The 15,267-nt window shown below is 43.0% G+C and overlaps 1 protein-coding gene across 2 annotated transcripts in view; it reads right to left on the bottom strand.

The window, feature by feature from the left end:
* The window catches only part of LOC110535607 (acyl-CoA dehydrogenase family, member 11), a 65,661-nt gene that overhangs the window by 38,490 nt on the left and 11,904 nt on the right, over window positions 1–15,267 (bottom strand). For both annotated transcript variants that reach the window (XM_036935337.2, XM_036935336.2), the window contains exon 13: window positions 11,178–11,276. In XM_036935337.2, the coding sequence (XP_036791232.2) occupies window positions 11,178–11,276 (99 nt within the window). The remainder of the gene's footprint in view (window positions 1–11,177; window positions 11,277–15,267) is intronic.

Raw genomic sequence — 15,267 nt, 5'->3', positions numbered from 1 at the left:
GGTGACAAACTCTATAGACACTGAATGTACAAAACATTAGGAACACCTTCCTAATTGAGTTGCACACCCATTTGCTCTTAGAACAACCTCAATTTGTCAGGGCATGGATTCTACAGTGTCATTGCGTTCCACAGAGATGCTGGTTCTATGTTGACTCCAATGCTTCCCACAGTTGTGTGGATGTCCTTTGTGTGGTGGTAGGCCATCATTGTAAATAAGAATTTGTTCTTAACTGACCTGTTTAGTTACATAAAGGTTAAATAAAATTTAAACAACGCTAAAATACTCATTTTAAAAGGACCTTAAATATTTTGTCTTGTCCATTGATCCTCTGAATGTCACACATACACAATCCATGTCTCAATTGTCTCAAGGCTTAAAAATCATTTTTTGGATTTGTCTCCTCCTTCTTCTACACTGATTGAAGTCGATTTAACAGGTGACATCAATAAGGGATCAGCTTTTACCTGGTCAGTCGATGTGATGAAAGAGCAGGTGTTCCTAATATTTTGTCCACTCAATATACGCTCCCAATAATTTAAGGGGTAAGGATACAGTGATGGCGAAAATAGTGTTACGTAGGACATCAGTTACTTCATCTACTGGGACAGCGTCATCCCCAAACAAGGCGGAACCGAGGAGGACGTAAAGGCTAGAATACAAAAAGAAAGAGTAAAAATACATTTAGAAATCCATGTTATTCAATTATTGCACCCACACTGCTCGTGGGGGTCTGCGACGCCAGGGGCTAAAATAGAACTCATTCCTATTTCTGAAGCAGATCGCGCTGCAAGTCCTGGCTCTCCCATCTCCTCATTGGTTTATAGAAGCAGGTACCCACGTGCCATCTCCTTATTGGTTATACCCACGTGAATACATTTATGCACGATAGCGCACACTCGCAGCCGGTTTGGGTTCCGTGTTAGAAACATCAGGAGCTACAAGAAAACACCCCAAAATATAATTTCAACACTGACGTTTAACTCAGTGCTGCTGTGTGGCCCAGAAATATGGAGGACAACAAAAAACACAATAACAACAACTCAGACCTTCATAAACAAGTGTCTGCGATGCATCCTTAACATCAGGTGGAAACGCCGGCAAGAAAGAGGCAGGATGTCACTTATACTCCCTCTCCGGCCTCTAGGTCATCAGGCTGCTGATTAGCCCGCACACACTTTCCTCATGTGTTATTGACTCTGTTTCATGTTGGTGCGTGTTTCGTGTATTGTCTTGTTTATTTATAAAAAAACGCTCACGCCCTGTACTTACTTCCCGACTACCAGCGCAGTTGTTACACAGGAGAGCGAGCTTCCTGGTGAGACTAAAGCGAAGGGAAAACCAGCCACTACTTCCCGCCATTCTATTGGCCAATAGGAAAGTCACTTGATAATAAGATGGATGACCTCATATCCTGGATTTGCTATCAACAGGGCTCTCATAAGTTCAAAATTCCAAATTTTTCTGAAACATGGCTTTCGGACAAGATACTCAACATGGCTATCCAACTCGATTGATTCTCCATTCACCGAGTGGACAGGACATTGGATTCAGGGAAATCCAGATGGGGAGGGGTGTATGTATATATATCTTCATCAACACCAAATGGTGTGCAGACGCTAGCGCAGTGGAAGTCTCAACCTATTGTTCACCTGTCTTGGAATATCTGATGATCAAATGCTGACCCTTCTACCACCCAAGGAAGTTGTCATCTGTTATTCTGACTGCTGTATATATTCCGCCTCAGGACAACAACAACAACAACAAACTGTACAAGGCTATAAACAAGCAGGAGAACATGTACCCGGAGGCTGCTTTTCTTGTTGCCGGTGATTTTAATTCCGAGCCACTAAGACACGTAATGCCCAACTTCTATCAACACGTCTCTTTCGCCAGTAGGGATGATAAAGACCACTGTTACTCAACCCACAAGCAAGCATACAAAGCCCCCCCCCTTTCAGCAAATCAGATCATGACTCTATACTCCTGCTTCCTGTTCAGAAACAAAATCTTAAAACAGGAAGTACCAGTGGCACGTTCCATTAAAAGAAATGTCTACCGAGGAGGACGCTTTGCCGCAGAACTGCTTTGCTAGCGCTGACTGGAAAATGTTCCGGGACTCCGCTGATAGCGTCGACGAGATAACCACTTCCATCACCGGCTTCATCAGGAAATGCATTGCTCGCAGAGCTACCGCTCACAGGGCTGTCGCAGGCAACCCGTGGCTACGGCTGAGGACATGAACAAGTCCCGCTATGATGTCAGCAGGGGCATCAAAAGGACAATAGTGGAATCCCATGTGGCAGGGCCTACAGTACATTGCAGAGTACAAAGGAAGACATGAAGACAACGCTGCCTCTCTATAAAATAAACTCAATGCCTTTCATGCACACTTCAGGAAAAAAACAGAGGTTTTTAAACGGGTCAACACTCCTAAGGCCACAGGGTCAGATGGTATTCCTGGGGTTTGTCTTCATAGCATGTAATAGTGATCTTGAAAATGATCTACCCATTTCCAAGCTCCCTTGCCTTGCGAAAATAATAGAATCATTGGTCAAGAAATAGCTGTTATTTTCAATCTGTAAATGTTATTCGTAATGTTAATCTGGATTCAGACCTAAACATAGCACCACTACGGCTACCATGCTAGTTGTAAATGAAATTACAAATACCTTAGATCAGTGGTTCCCAAACTTTTTATAGTCCCGTACCCCTTCAAACATTCAACCTCCAGCTGCCTACCCCCTCTAGCACCAGGGTCAGCGCACTCGGTTGTTTTTTGCCATCATTGTAAGCCTGCCACACACACTGTACGATACATTTATTGAAGATAAAAATTAGTGAGTTTGTCGTCACTACCAGGGCACAAATAATAATATATTAATAATCAATCATTTTGTTCTTTATTTAACCATATTATATATAAAACCTTATTTGTTCATCAAAAATTGTGAATAACTCACCACAGGTTAATGAGAAGGGTGTGCTTGAAAGATTGCACATAACTCACCTGGATTTATTTTTCATGCTAGTAAGGGCCGAGAATCCATATAACACATGGTTGCAAAGGGCATCAGTGTCTTCACAGGATACTCTGAGCGCAGCCCAATCCAGAAATCTGGCAGTGGCTTCTGATTAAATTAAATTGATCATATTTGACATTGTCTGTAAGCTTGTTCATTTGCACACAAAAATCATACAAGGATGGAAAGACCTGTATGTTTTCCTTGTTAATGCAGACAGAAAAGAGCTCCAACTTCTTAATCATATATTCAATGTGCGGGACAAAATTGAGGCTAGTTGCAGAGAGTCCATGTAATTCTAGATTCAGATCATTCAGGCGAGAAAAAACACCACCCAGAGAGGCCAGTCGTGTGAGAAACTCGTCATCATGCAAGCGGTCAGACAAGTGAAAATGATGGTCAGTGAAGAACTTTAAGCTCATCTCTCAATTTTAAAAAATACATGAGAGTTCAGGGGCCTCGCTTTAACATAGTTAACCATTTTCACTGTAGTGTCCAAAATGTCTTTCAAGCTGTCAGGCATTCCCTTGGCAGCACGAGCCTCTCGTGGATGCTGCAGTGTACCCAAGTCACGTCAGGAGCAACTGCTTGCATGCGGGTCACCACTCCACTATGTCTCCCTGTCATGGCTTTTGAGCCATCAGTACAGATACCAACATGAGCAGCAGATACTTTTGTCTACATACGGACCCTTAGTGGAATTCCCGTGAGAGAGTAACGGTTAATGTGTTAGGATGTTAATTATTTGAGATATGACATTGTGTTGTTATTTCGCTGAACACTAGATGGCTAAATTCTATTTTTGGCAGTGAAACGAAGCTACTCAGGCGAGGGGAAAAAAACTCACCCAAATGTATAGCTCCGTTGGAAAATAGAAATGGACTGTCTGAAAATGTGAAGATTCTTCTCCCCCCCCCTCATAAAAGTAAAAATGTAAAAAAAAAAAAATGTGAATCACATTTTTATTTGGCGTACCCCCGACAGCATTGCGCGTACCCCAGTTTGGGAATACCTGCCTTGAATGAAATAAATAATTGTGCTGACATATTTGTAGACTGATGGTTTCATAATTATCTCAATGCCGGAACTCAGGCCATCAAGGTAGATGGGTTCAAATCTGAGTTCCTTGAAATACATAAAGTGGTCCCCCTAGATACGATACTCAGCCCACTACTGTTTACAATTGATATACAGTGCCTTGCGAAAGTATTCGGCCCCCTTGAACTTTGCGACCTTTTGCCACATTTCAGGCTTCAAACATAAAGATATAAAACTGTATTTTTTTGTGAAGAATCAACAACAAGTGGGACACAATCATGAAGTCGAACGACATTTATTGGATATTTCAAACTTTTTTAACAAATCAAAAACTGAAAAATTGGGTGTGCAAAATTATTCAGCCCCTTTACTTTCAGTGCAGCAAACTCTCTCCAGAAGTTCAGTGAGGATCTCTGAATGATCCAATGTTGACCTAAATGACTAATGATGATAAATACAATCCACCTGTGTGTAATCAAGTCTCCGTATAAATGCACCTGCACTGTGATAGTCTCAGAGGTCCGTTAAAAGTGCAGAGAGCATCATGAAGAACAAGGAACACACCAGGCAGGTCTGAGATACTGTTGTGAAGAAGTTTAAAGCCGGATTTGGATACAAAAAGATTTCCCAAGCTTTAAACATCCCAAGGAGCACTGTGCAAGCGATAATATTGAAATGGAAGGAGTATCAGATCACTGCAAATCTACCAAGACCTGGCCGTCCATCTAAACTTTCAGCTCATACAAGGAGAAGACTGATCAGAGATGCAGCCAAGAGGCCCATGATCACTCTGGATGAACTGCAGAGATCTACAGCTGAGGTGGGAGACTCTGTTCATAGGAAAACAATCAGTCGTATATTGCACAAATCTGGCCTTTATGGAAGAGTGGCAAGAAGACATTTCTTAAAGATATCCATAAAAAGTGTTGTTTAAAGTTTGCCACAAGCCACCAGGGAGACACACCAAACATGTGGAAGAAGGTGCTCTGGTCAGATGAAACCAAAATTGAACTTTTTGGCAACAATGCAAAACGTTATGTTTGGCGTAAAAGCAACACAGCTCATCACCCTGAACACACCATCCCCACTGTCAAACATGGTGGTGGCAGCATCATGGTTTGGGCCTGCTTTTCTTCAGCAGGGACAGGGAAGATGGTTAGAATTGATGGGAAGATGGATGGAGCCAAATACAGGACCATTCTGGAAGAAAACCTGATGGAGTCTGCAAAAGACCTGAGACTGGGACAGAGATTTGTCTTCCAACAAGACAATGATCCAAAACATAAAGCAAAATCTACAATGGAATGGTTCAAAAATAAACATATCCAGGTGTTAGAATGGCCAAGTCAAAGTCCAGACCTGAATCCAATCGAGAATCTGTGGAAAGAACTGAAAACTGCTATTCACAAATGCTCTCCATCCAACCTCACTGAGCTCGAGCTGTTTTGCAAGGAGGAATGGGAAAAAATGTCAGTCTCTCGATGTGCAAAACTGATAGACATACCCCAAGCGACTTACAGCTGTAATCGCAGCAAAAGGTGGCGCTACAAAGTATTAAATTAAGGGGAATGAATAATTTTGCACGCCCAATTTTTCAGTTTTTGATTTGTTAAAAAAGTTTGAAATATCCAATAAATGTCGTTCCACTTCATGATTGTGTCCCACTTGTTGTTGATTCTTCACAAAAAAATACAGTTTTATATCTTTATGTTTGAAGCCTGAAATGTGGCAAAAGGTTGCAAAGTTCAAGGGGGCCGAATACTTTCGCAAGGCACTGTAAATAACAATGTTAACAATGTAATGTTATGTTATTAGATCTAAAGTTAGTGTTAAGTGCAAACAAAACATAACGCATGCTTCTTTTCCAGGTCCCATTACCCAGATTTACATTACATGTCTAATGACTACTTAGAACAGTACACAAATGGAGAGAGTTCCTTCCTACAAATATCTTTGTGTCTGGCTTGATGACAAACTGTCTTTTAAAAAACATGTCACTGAGCTGGTGAAGAAGTTGAAGTTCAAGGTTGGTATCTTTTACGGAACCAAAGCATGTCTGACTTTTGTTAATAGGAAGGAAATTGTCCAGGCCACTTTTATGTCTACTATAGATTATGGGGATATTATCTATATGCATGCTACATCATCTACACTTAAACCACTAGATACTGTTTTCCATTGTGTCCTTAGGTTGATTACTGGGGATGGTTATAGAACTCACCATTGTGTTTTGGATCAAAAAAGTGGGTTGGGCCTCTTTGTATGTAAGGAGAGAGCAGCATTTTATTGTGTTTATCTACAAAGCACTCATGCAGAAACGTTATGTATCTATCATCATTAATTCAATTTAGACTGACAAATGACCAAAGCCGGTCTCAGGCTTGGAGAACACTGGAGGCCCCTTCAGTCTCCACAGTTGAGTAAAGTTGATTTTAGTTTTTTTTTTGTGCCCTTCATGTGGAACAACTTCCAGTTCTGGCCCCCCTTGGTCAGTTCAGAGTTATGATCAGAGACCTCTATGTTGATAAATATGTCCGTTTTTCTTCATATGTTGTATAAATTGTATGCGCTTGATGTATTTATGCAGGGCTCATCTGTTAAAGAGACCCTTGTCTCAGTATGACTTCAAAACAAAGGTCATTTTTTCAAAATAAATGTGCAGGCCAGCTGGCAGGCGTCTTCACAGACACGTTCAACCTCACATTGTCCCAGTCTGTAATCCCCCACATGTTTCAAGCTGACTACCATCATTCCTGTTCCCAAAAACTCTATGGCATCCTACCACAACGACTACCGCTTTGTAGCACTCACATCTGTAATTATGAAGTGCTTTGAAAGGTTGTTCATGGCACACATGAACTCCATCCTCCCAGACACCCTGGACCCACTCCAATTTGCATTCTGCCCCAACAGATCTGCCCCAACAGACGACACATTCTCAATTGCACTCCACACTGCCCTCTCCCACCTAGAAAAGAGGAATACCTCATGTGAGGATGTTGTTCATTGACTACAGATCGGCGTTCAACCCCATAGTCCCTTCCAAGCTGGTCACCAAGCTTGGGTCCCTGGGACTGAACACCTCCCTCTGCAACTGGATCCTGGACTTCTCGACCCCCGGGTGGTAAGAGTAGGCAACAACACCTCCGCCACCCTGACCTTCAACATGGGGGCCCCCGGGGGTGTGTACTTAGCCCCCTCCTGTACTCCCTGTTCACCCACAAGCGACTCCAACTCCATCATCAAGTTTGCTGACGACATGACGGTGGTAAGTCCTGATCACCAACGGCGATTCCTATAGAGAAGAGGTCAGAGAGCTGGCAGTAAGACCAAGGAGCTGATCATGGACTAGGGGCGGGTGCACACCCCCATCCACATCGACTGGGTCAAGAGCTTCAAGATCATCAGTGTCCACATCACTGAGGACTTAATATCATCACTGAGGACTCAACACCAGCTCCGTTGTGAAAAAGGCACAGCAGTGCCTCTTCTCCCTCAGGAGGCTGAAACAATTTGTCATGGCCCCTCAGATTCTTAAGAACTTTTCTAGCTGCACCATGGATAGTATCCTGACTGATTGTATCACGTGCCAACTGTCACTTCTACACATGATACGACTCACAAGAATCAGGTGTCACTTCTACACATCACACGACTCAAGTATCAGACGTCACTTCACACTTGGTTTAGTTGGTGAAATACATTTGCTCTGCTGTCATTACTGTATAACACCAAGAAATAAACAGCTGTAAAAAAATATTTGAATATCTACCAAATGAAAGGCCATCTCTAAGCTACATGTGTAAAGTAAAGTATACGTAAAGTATACGCATTTATATTATAGTAGAGAAATTACCGTCTCGGTTAGTGATTGGCATCTCTCTATATCATCAATGGCTAAATGTACAGCCAATTAGACGTTGTCAAACTTGATAGAAAACGTCACTGGCATTAGAGACAGTCGTCTCCGCAAAAAGTGAAACATGAATGAGGTTTAGAGGGAAAACAAGGCGGGCGCAGAATGTATTCCTATCCAAAATATGTTATCCAATGCCAGAGAACATTGTGTGTTCAATACAGTGTCAACACCGTCAAAACAAGTGTTATCAGATGAATCACAGGTAAATGGGCAACATAATAATATATACCTTTTAGAAGACTTTTATCCAAAGCGACGTACAGGAGGGCGCTCATACATTTTCATATGGATGGTCCCAAACGGGAATTGAACCCACGATCCAGTCATTGCTCTACTAACGGAACCAGGACCATACATTCTCAACTTCTCTCAGATTGAATGATTACAAGACAGTCTTTTTTTAATATTTTTTTACTCTTTTTTGAATTGTACCCCTTTTTTTCTCCCCAATTTCGTGGTCTCCAATTGTTTTTTTAGTAGCTACTATCTTGTCTCATCGCTACAACTCCCTTACGGGCGCTGCAGTACAGCACCCTTAACCACTGCGCCACCCGGGAGGCCCCTAACAAGACAGTCTTGAAAGGGTTAAGGATATGTTCCGTGACGATACTGAAAACAACAGGCCAGTGTTCCAAGAGAATGTTTAAATGAGGAGGGCCGCAAACCACAGTTTGTGAGTGGGGGAACATCTGGAATATGTCCTACAGCGGACAGTGATTGAGGGGGTCAGTTAGCAACATCTACAGGCATACAGTGACTTCGGAAAGTATTCAGACCCCTTGACTTTTTCCACATTTTGTTACATTACAGCCTTATTCTAAAATAGATAAACATGTTTTTTTCCCCCTCATCAATCTTACACACAATGCCCCATAATGACAAAGCAAAAACTGGATTTTAGATTTTTTTTGTAATTCATTAAATAAAATATAAGGGAAATATCGTATTTACATAAGTATTCAGTACTTCACTCAGTACTTGGTTGAAGCACCTTTGGCAGTGATTACAGCCTTGAGTCTTCTTGGGTATGACGCTACAAGCTTGGCACACCTGTTTTTGGGGAGTTTCTCCCAATCTTCTCTGCAGATCCTCTCAAGCTCAGTCAGGTTGGATGGGGAGTTTTGCAGCACAGCTATTTTCAGGTCTCTCCGGAGATGTTCGATTCCGGGCTCTGGCTGGGCCACTCATGGACATTCAGAGACTTCCTGAGCAATCTGGAGCAGGTTTTCATCAAGGATCTCTCTGAACTTTTCCCCATTCATCTTTGCTCGATCCTGACTAGCCTCCCAGTCCCTGCCACTGAAAAACATCCCCACGGCATGATGCTGCCACCACCATGCTTCACCGTAGGGATGATGCCAGGTTTCCTCCAAACGTGACGCTTGGCATTCAGGCCAAAGAGTTCAGTCTTGGTTTCATCAGAGCAGAGAATCTTGTTTCTCATGGTCTGAGTCTTTAGGTTCCTTTGGCAAAGTCCAAGTGGGCTGTCATGTGCCTTTTACTGAGGAGTGGCTTCCTTCTGGCCACTACCATAAATACCTGATTGGTAGAGTGCTGCAGAGATGGTTGTCCTTCTGGAAGGTTCTCCCATCTCCACAGAGGAGATGGCGCTCTGTCAGAGTGACCATCGGGTTCTTGGTCACCTCCCAGATCTAGGAAGAGTCTTGGTGATTCCAAACTTCTATTTGAGAATGATGGAGGCCATTGTGTTCTTGGGGACCTTCAATGCTGCAGAAATTTTTTGGTACTCTTCACCAGATCTGTGCTTCGATACATTCCTGTCTCGGAACTCTACAGACAATTCCTTCGACCTCATGGCTTGGTTTTTGCTCTGACATGCACTGTCAACTGTGGGACCTGATATAGACAGGTGTGTGTCTTTCCAAATCATGTCCAATCAATTGAATTTACCACAGGTGGGCTCCATTCAAGTTGTATAAACATCAAGGATGAGCAATGGAAACAGGATGCACCTGAGCTCAATTTCGAGTTTCATAGCAAAGGGTCTGAATACTTATGTAAATAAGGAATTTACGTTTTTAATTTTTAATACATCTGCAAACATTTCTAAAAACCTGTTTTTAAATCAACTTTTAAATAAGGCTGTAACATCAAAATGTGGAAAAGTCTAAGTGTCTGAATACTTTCCAAAGGCATTTAACAAGCCACTTAACAAGGCACACCTGTTAATTGAAATGCATTCCAGGTGGACTACCTCATGAAGATGGAGTGTGCAAAGCTGTCGTCAAGGCAAAGGGTTGCTACTTTGAAGAATCTCAAATATAAAGTATATTTTGATTTGTTTCATACTTTTTTTGGTTACTACATAATTCCATGTGTGTTATTTCATAGTTTTGATGTGTTCAATATCATTCTACAATGTAGAAAATAGTAAAGATAAAGAAAAACCCTTGAATGAGTAGGTGTGTCAACTTTTGACTGGTACAATTTTTTGTTTGTATCATTGTTGGACATAAAAGACTGCAAAAGCACCAGGAAATTAGCTCCAATTGATTTTACATTTTGGAAATCCGAACAAGAGAAAAATTGTCCCCGGCTGAATCTTAGTTGATGATCCCTGGCTTATAGGGTGGAGATACTGTTTGGCCGGTGAGTAACTGGTATCTGCATCTTTGTCAAAGATCCCACAAATAAACCTTTTCATTCACTATATAAAAACTGAGTCAATATAAGAAATAAACAGTCACGCAATCCTTAAAATGGCCTTTAAAAGCACTTAAAGCACAGACTCACACGTCACAATGTTTAACATGGTCCTTTCAGTGGTTGTTTGTCTTGGTTCCATGACTAAGTTCTGTAAGCCATGTGTGGCTGAGAGGATAAAATGTTTACCTCATTAGTGTGTTTGGGTAGAGAGATGAAAAGAAGCGCTGCTTTTGGGTAGTAACTGCTCTCAGGCAGTTAGAGCATTGTTCAAATAGCACGGGAGGAGTCACAATTAAGCTTAAACACTTTAGGCCTTTCTGCTTCGGTGGCATGCAAACAGAGAGAGAGAGAGAGAGAGAGAGAGAGAAATGGAGAGAGCCCTTCAATATTTGTTAATTCGCGACTCATTTAAGAGTGTCAACGGTCTATTTTGGAGTAATTGAACAATGAATAGGCTTCCCTGCCTACCCAGTCTCCAGCTGGAATTATAAATCAAAGAGTGAGTGAGACAACAAGTAGGTTTTACGTACCACTGCTCCACCACTTCCTGCCGTGGACGACGTAATGATCTTGGTCCCTCTGAAGGGTACACTCCATGTTGGTGGCGTCACTGGAGGCCACATCAGGCTCTGTTGACAGGGTAAAACGGCAGAGCTAAAATTGTGTGGTAACAGTACATGGTTTTTTTACCGACTATGTCAACTTTGGGGCTGTAGCTGCACCGCAAACAGAAAGAGCATGGCAATGTGCGGGTTAACCCTTTTCTTAAGTCTTGTGGACAGGAAACGCACCTACCCAGACAGAGATCACTGGGTAGTGTGTCACACAGCGGGAGACACTACCTCTCTGTGTACGTGTGTGTGAACCGCTCTTTAATTAGTCCAAACACTGATCCACTCTAGAGTGAAGGTTTCTCTATGCACAGTAAATTCCCAGGAACGTGTACACAGAGTGTACACAGGAGTGGGAGGCTCATCCGAAATCAACCAGACCGATGACGCACACAAACACCTCGGAAACAACATCTGTGTTTGCAGGAACACAAGGGAACCTAACGCCCACTATCGTCCCTTCTGACATCATTACATTACTATTTATGTGTTCCAAATGGCACACTATTCCCCACTTAGTGCACTATTTTTGACCAGAGCTCTAAAACATAGCCCTAGGGACCATAGTCAAAAGTAGTGCACAATATAGAAAATAGGGTGCCATTTGCGATGCATACAATTTCTCTGTAATGGGTAACAAACAGAGGGGGATGGCTCATTCTCAACATTCTGACTCATGGTGTGGTCCCACAGGCCTCGCTCAGAGTGTTCAGTGTCTTTATGGAGATAGCTCTACTCAGAGCCTGTACCTGCTGGGATGAATATACAACCTCCTCTCCCCTCAGGTGGGGTCGTCTGAGTGGAGGCAGCACCCCCACAAGCATGCTAACAGGGTTATTACACTCGTAGAAGAGATAGGGTTCTACCAAGAACCGTTTATCAGAATAACCCTTTTTGGAAGACAAGGGTTCTTTGTAAGGCAAAGGGTTCTACCTAGAACCTTTAACATCCTAAGAACTATTTTTGTAAGAAAGGGTTCTTTGATGATTCTTTGGAAGGCAAGAAGGGTTCTACATAGAGCCATAAATAAGATTTCCCAGCATGCTTTATTGCAGTGAGATGTTCAGAATTGTTTTTTTTTGTGTAATATGTGTTTTTGCATGTACATTGATTGTTTAATACATAATGCTACAGAAAGATAAAGAGCATACAGTTTTCTAAACTAATCCAATCTGTTGGATTTATTGCACCCGTTACTGAGATGGTTGTTCCAGTTTAGATGATTGAGGTAGTCTCAGTATTCAATCTTCCCTACCCTGGCAGTCATTCTGAATGCAGGTTACGGGTGATTAACAATTTCACTTACTGGATAACCTAACTCTGTCTGGATTCCAATAGGAACTACACATGCTTTGCCAGCCAGCATAATGCCACTTGCAGACCTGATGTGGCCTGTGAACCAGGATATTCCTAACACGGAACCAAAAACCGGCTGCGTTCGTGCGCCATCGTGCATACATTTATTTTGTCCCCCCCCCCCCCCACACCAAACGTGATCACGACACGCAGGTTAAAATATCAAAACAAACCAATTATGTTAATTTGGGGACAGGTCGAAATGCATTAAACATTTATGGCAATTTAGCTAGCTAGCTTGAACTTGCTAGCTAATTTGTCCTATTTACCTGAAATGCACAAGGTCCTCTATTCCACCAATTAATCCACATGCAAAACAGTCAACAGATTAATTTCTATTCATCTCTCATCCTTCCGGGCCTTTTATTCTTTTGACTTTATATTGCGATTTGGCAACTTTCATAAATTAGGTGCATTACCGCCACTGACCTCGTTCGTCTTCAGTCACCCACATGGATATAACAAATGAGGAGACGGCACGTGGATACCTGCTTCTATAAACCAATGAGGAGATGGGAGAGGCAGGACTTGCAGCGCGATCTGTGTCAGAAATATAACTGAATTCTATTTTAGCCCTTATACCCTGACTACACCACTAGCGTCATGTGTGCGAGCGTTGCAAAATAAATTAAGGAATCTATGTTATTCAATTATTGCACCCACACTGCTCGTGCACGTCAACGAGCGTCTGCGATTCCTATTTCTTTTTTTTACCCATTTTTTCCTCCCCAATTTCGTGGTATCCAATTGGTTGTAATTACAGTTTTGTCTACAGTCTTGCTTCTTGACACAATGCCCATCCAACCCGGAAGCCAGCCGCACGAATGTGTCAGAGGAAACACCGTACACCTGGTGACCTGGTCAGCATGCACTGCGCCCGGCCCGCCACAGGAGTTGCTAGTGCGTGATGAGACAAGGATATCCCTGCGGGCCGAACCCTCCATAACCCGGACGACGCAGGGCCAATTGTGCGCCGCACCATGGGCCTCCCGGTCGCGGTCGTCTGCGACAGAGCCTGGACTCGAACCCAGAATCTCTGGTGGCACAGCTAGCACTGTGATGCAGTGCCTTAGACCACTGTGCCACCCAGGAGGCCGTCATTCCTATTTCTGACGCAGATCGCGCTGCAAGTCCTGCCTCTCCCATCTCCTCATTGGTTTATAGAAGCAGGTACCCACGTGCCATCTCCACATTGGTTATACCCCTCGTGGGTGATTTGAAAGACAAACTTTGTTGCCAGTCATCGTGGTAATACTATGAAAGTTTAGATGCCAATCACCATATAAGTTCAAAGATGGAAAAGCGTGGAAGGAGGAGAGATGACTAGAAACGATTCGGTTGACAGGTTTGTGTGTGGATTAATTGTCAGAGTAGAGGACCTTGTGCATTTCAAGCAAAATAACAACTCAATGTTTATATCCCAGGACAAATTAGCTAGCAACAGCAAGCTAGCCAAATAGGACAAATTAGCTAGCAAAAGTGCAAGCTAGCTAGCTAAATTGCTATACATGTTTAATTATTTTCGACTTGTCCCCAAATTAATATAATTGGTTCAGAGTTTGTTTTGATATTTTAACCTGCGTGTCGTGATCACGTTTGGTGTGGGGGACAAAATAAATGTATGCACGCACGCAGCCGGTTTGGGTTCCATGTTAGCAACGCAACACTCGTTGGCGGGCGTGAGCAGAGTGGGTGCAATATTTCTTACATTAGTACCCCAGGTCATCTTAGGTTTCATTACATACAGTCGAGAAGAACTACTGAATATAAGATCAGCATCAACTCACCATCAGTACGACCAAGAATATGTTTTTCGCGACGCGGATCCTGTGTTCTGCCTTACAAACAGGACAACGGAGTGGATCCTATGCAGCGACCCAAAAAAACGACTCCGAAAGAGAGGGAAACGAGGCGGTCTTCTGGTCAGACTCCGGAGACGGGCACAGCGCGCACCACTCCCTAGCATTCTTCTTGCCAATGTCCAGTCTCTTGACAACAAGGTTGATGAAATCCGAGCAAGGGTAGCATTCCAGAGGGACATCAGAGACTGTAACGTTCTTTGCTTCACGGAAACGTGGCTTACTGGAGAGACGCTATCCGAAGCGGTGCAGCCAACAGGTTTCTCCATGCATCGCGCAGACAGGAAAAAACATCTTTCTGGTAAAAAGAGGGGCGGGGGCGTATGCCTTATGACTAACGTGACATGGTGCGATGAAAGAAACATACAGGAACTCAAATCCTTCTGTTCACCTGATTTAGAATTCCTCACAATCAAATGTAGACCGCATTATCTACCAAGAGAATTCTCTTCGATTATAATCACAGCCGTATATATCCCCCCCAAGCAGACACATCGATGGCTCTGAACAAACTTTATTTAACTCTCTGCAAACTGGAAACAATTTATCCGGAGGCTGCATTCATTGTAGCTGGGGATTTTAACAAGGCTAATCTGAAAACAAGACTCCCCAAATTTTATCAGCATATCGATTGCGCAACCAGGGGAGGAAAGACCTTGGACCATTGTTACTCTAACTTCCGCAACGCATATAAGGCCCTGCCCCGCCCCCCTTTCGGAAAAGCTGACCACGACTCCATTTTGTTGATCCCTGCCTACAGACAGAAACTAAAACAAGAGGCTCCCACGCTGAGG

The sequence above is a fragment of the Oncorhynchus mykiss genome, chromosome 11 (assembly GCF_057628025.1).
Source record: "Oncorhynchus mykiss isolate SJ-2025 chromosome 11, ASM5762802v1, whole genome shotgun sequence".
NCBI classification, from domain to species: Eukaryota; Metazoa; Chordata; class Actinopteri; order Salmoniformes; family Salmonidae; genus Oncorhynchus; species Oncorhynchus mykiss.
The sequence above is the reverse complement of the archived record's forward strand: the minus strand, read 5'-3'. Positions and strand labels throughout refer to the sequence as shown.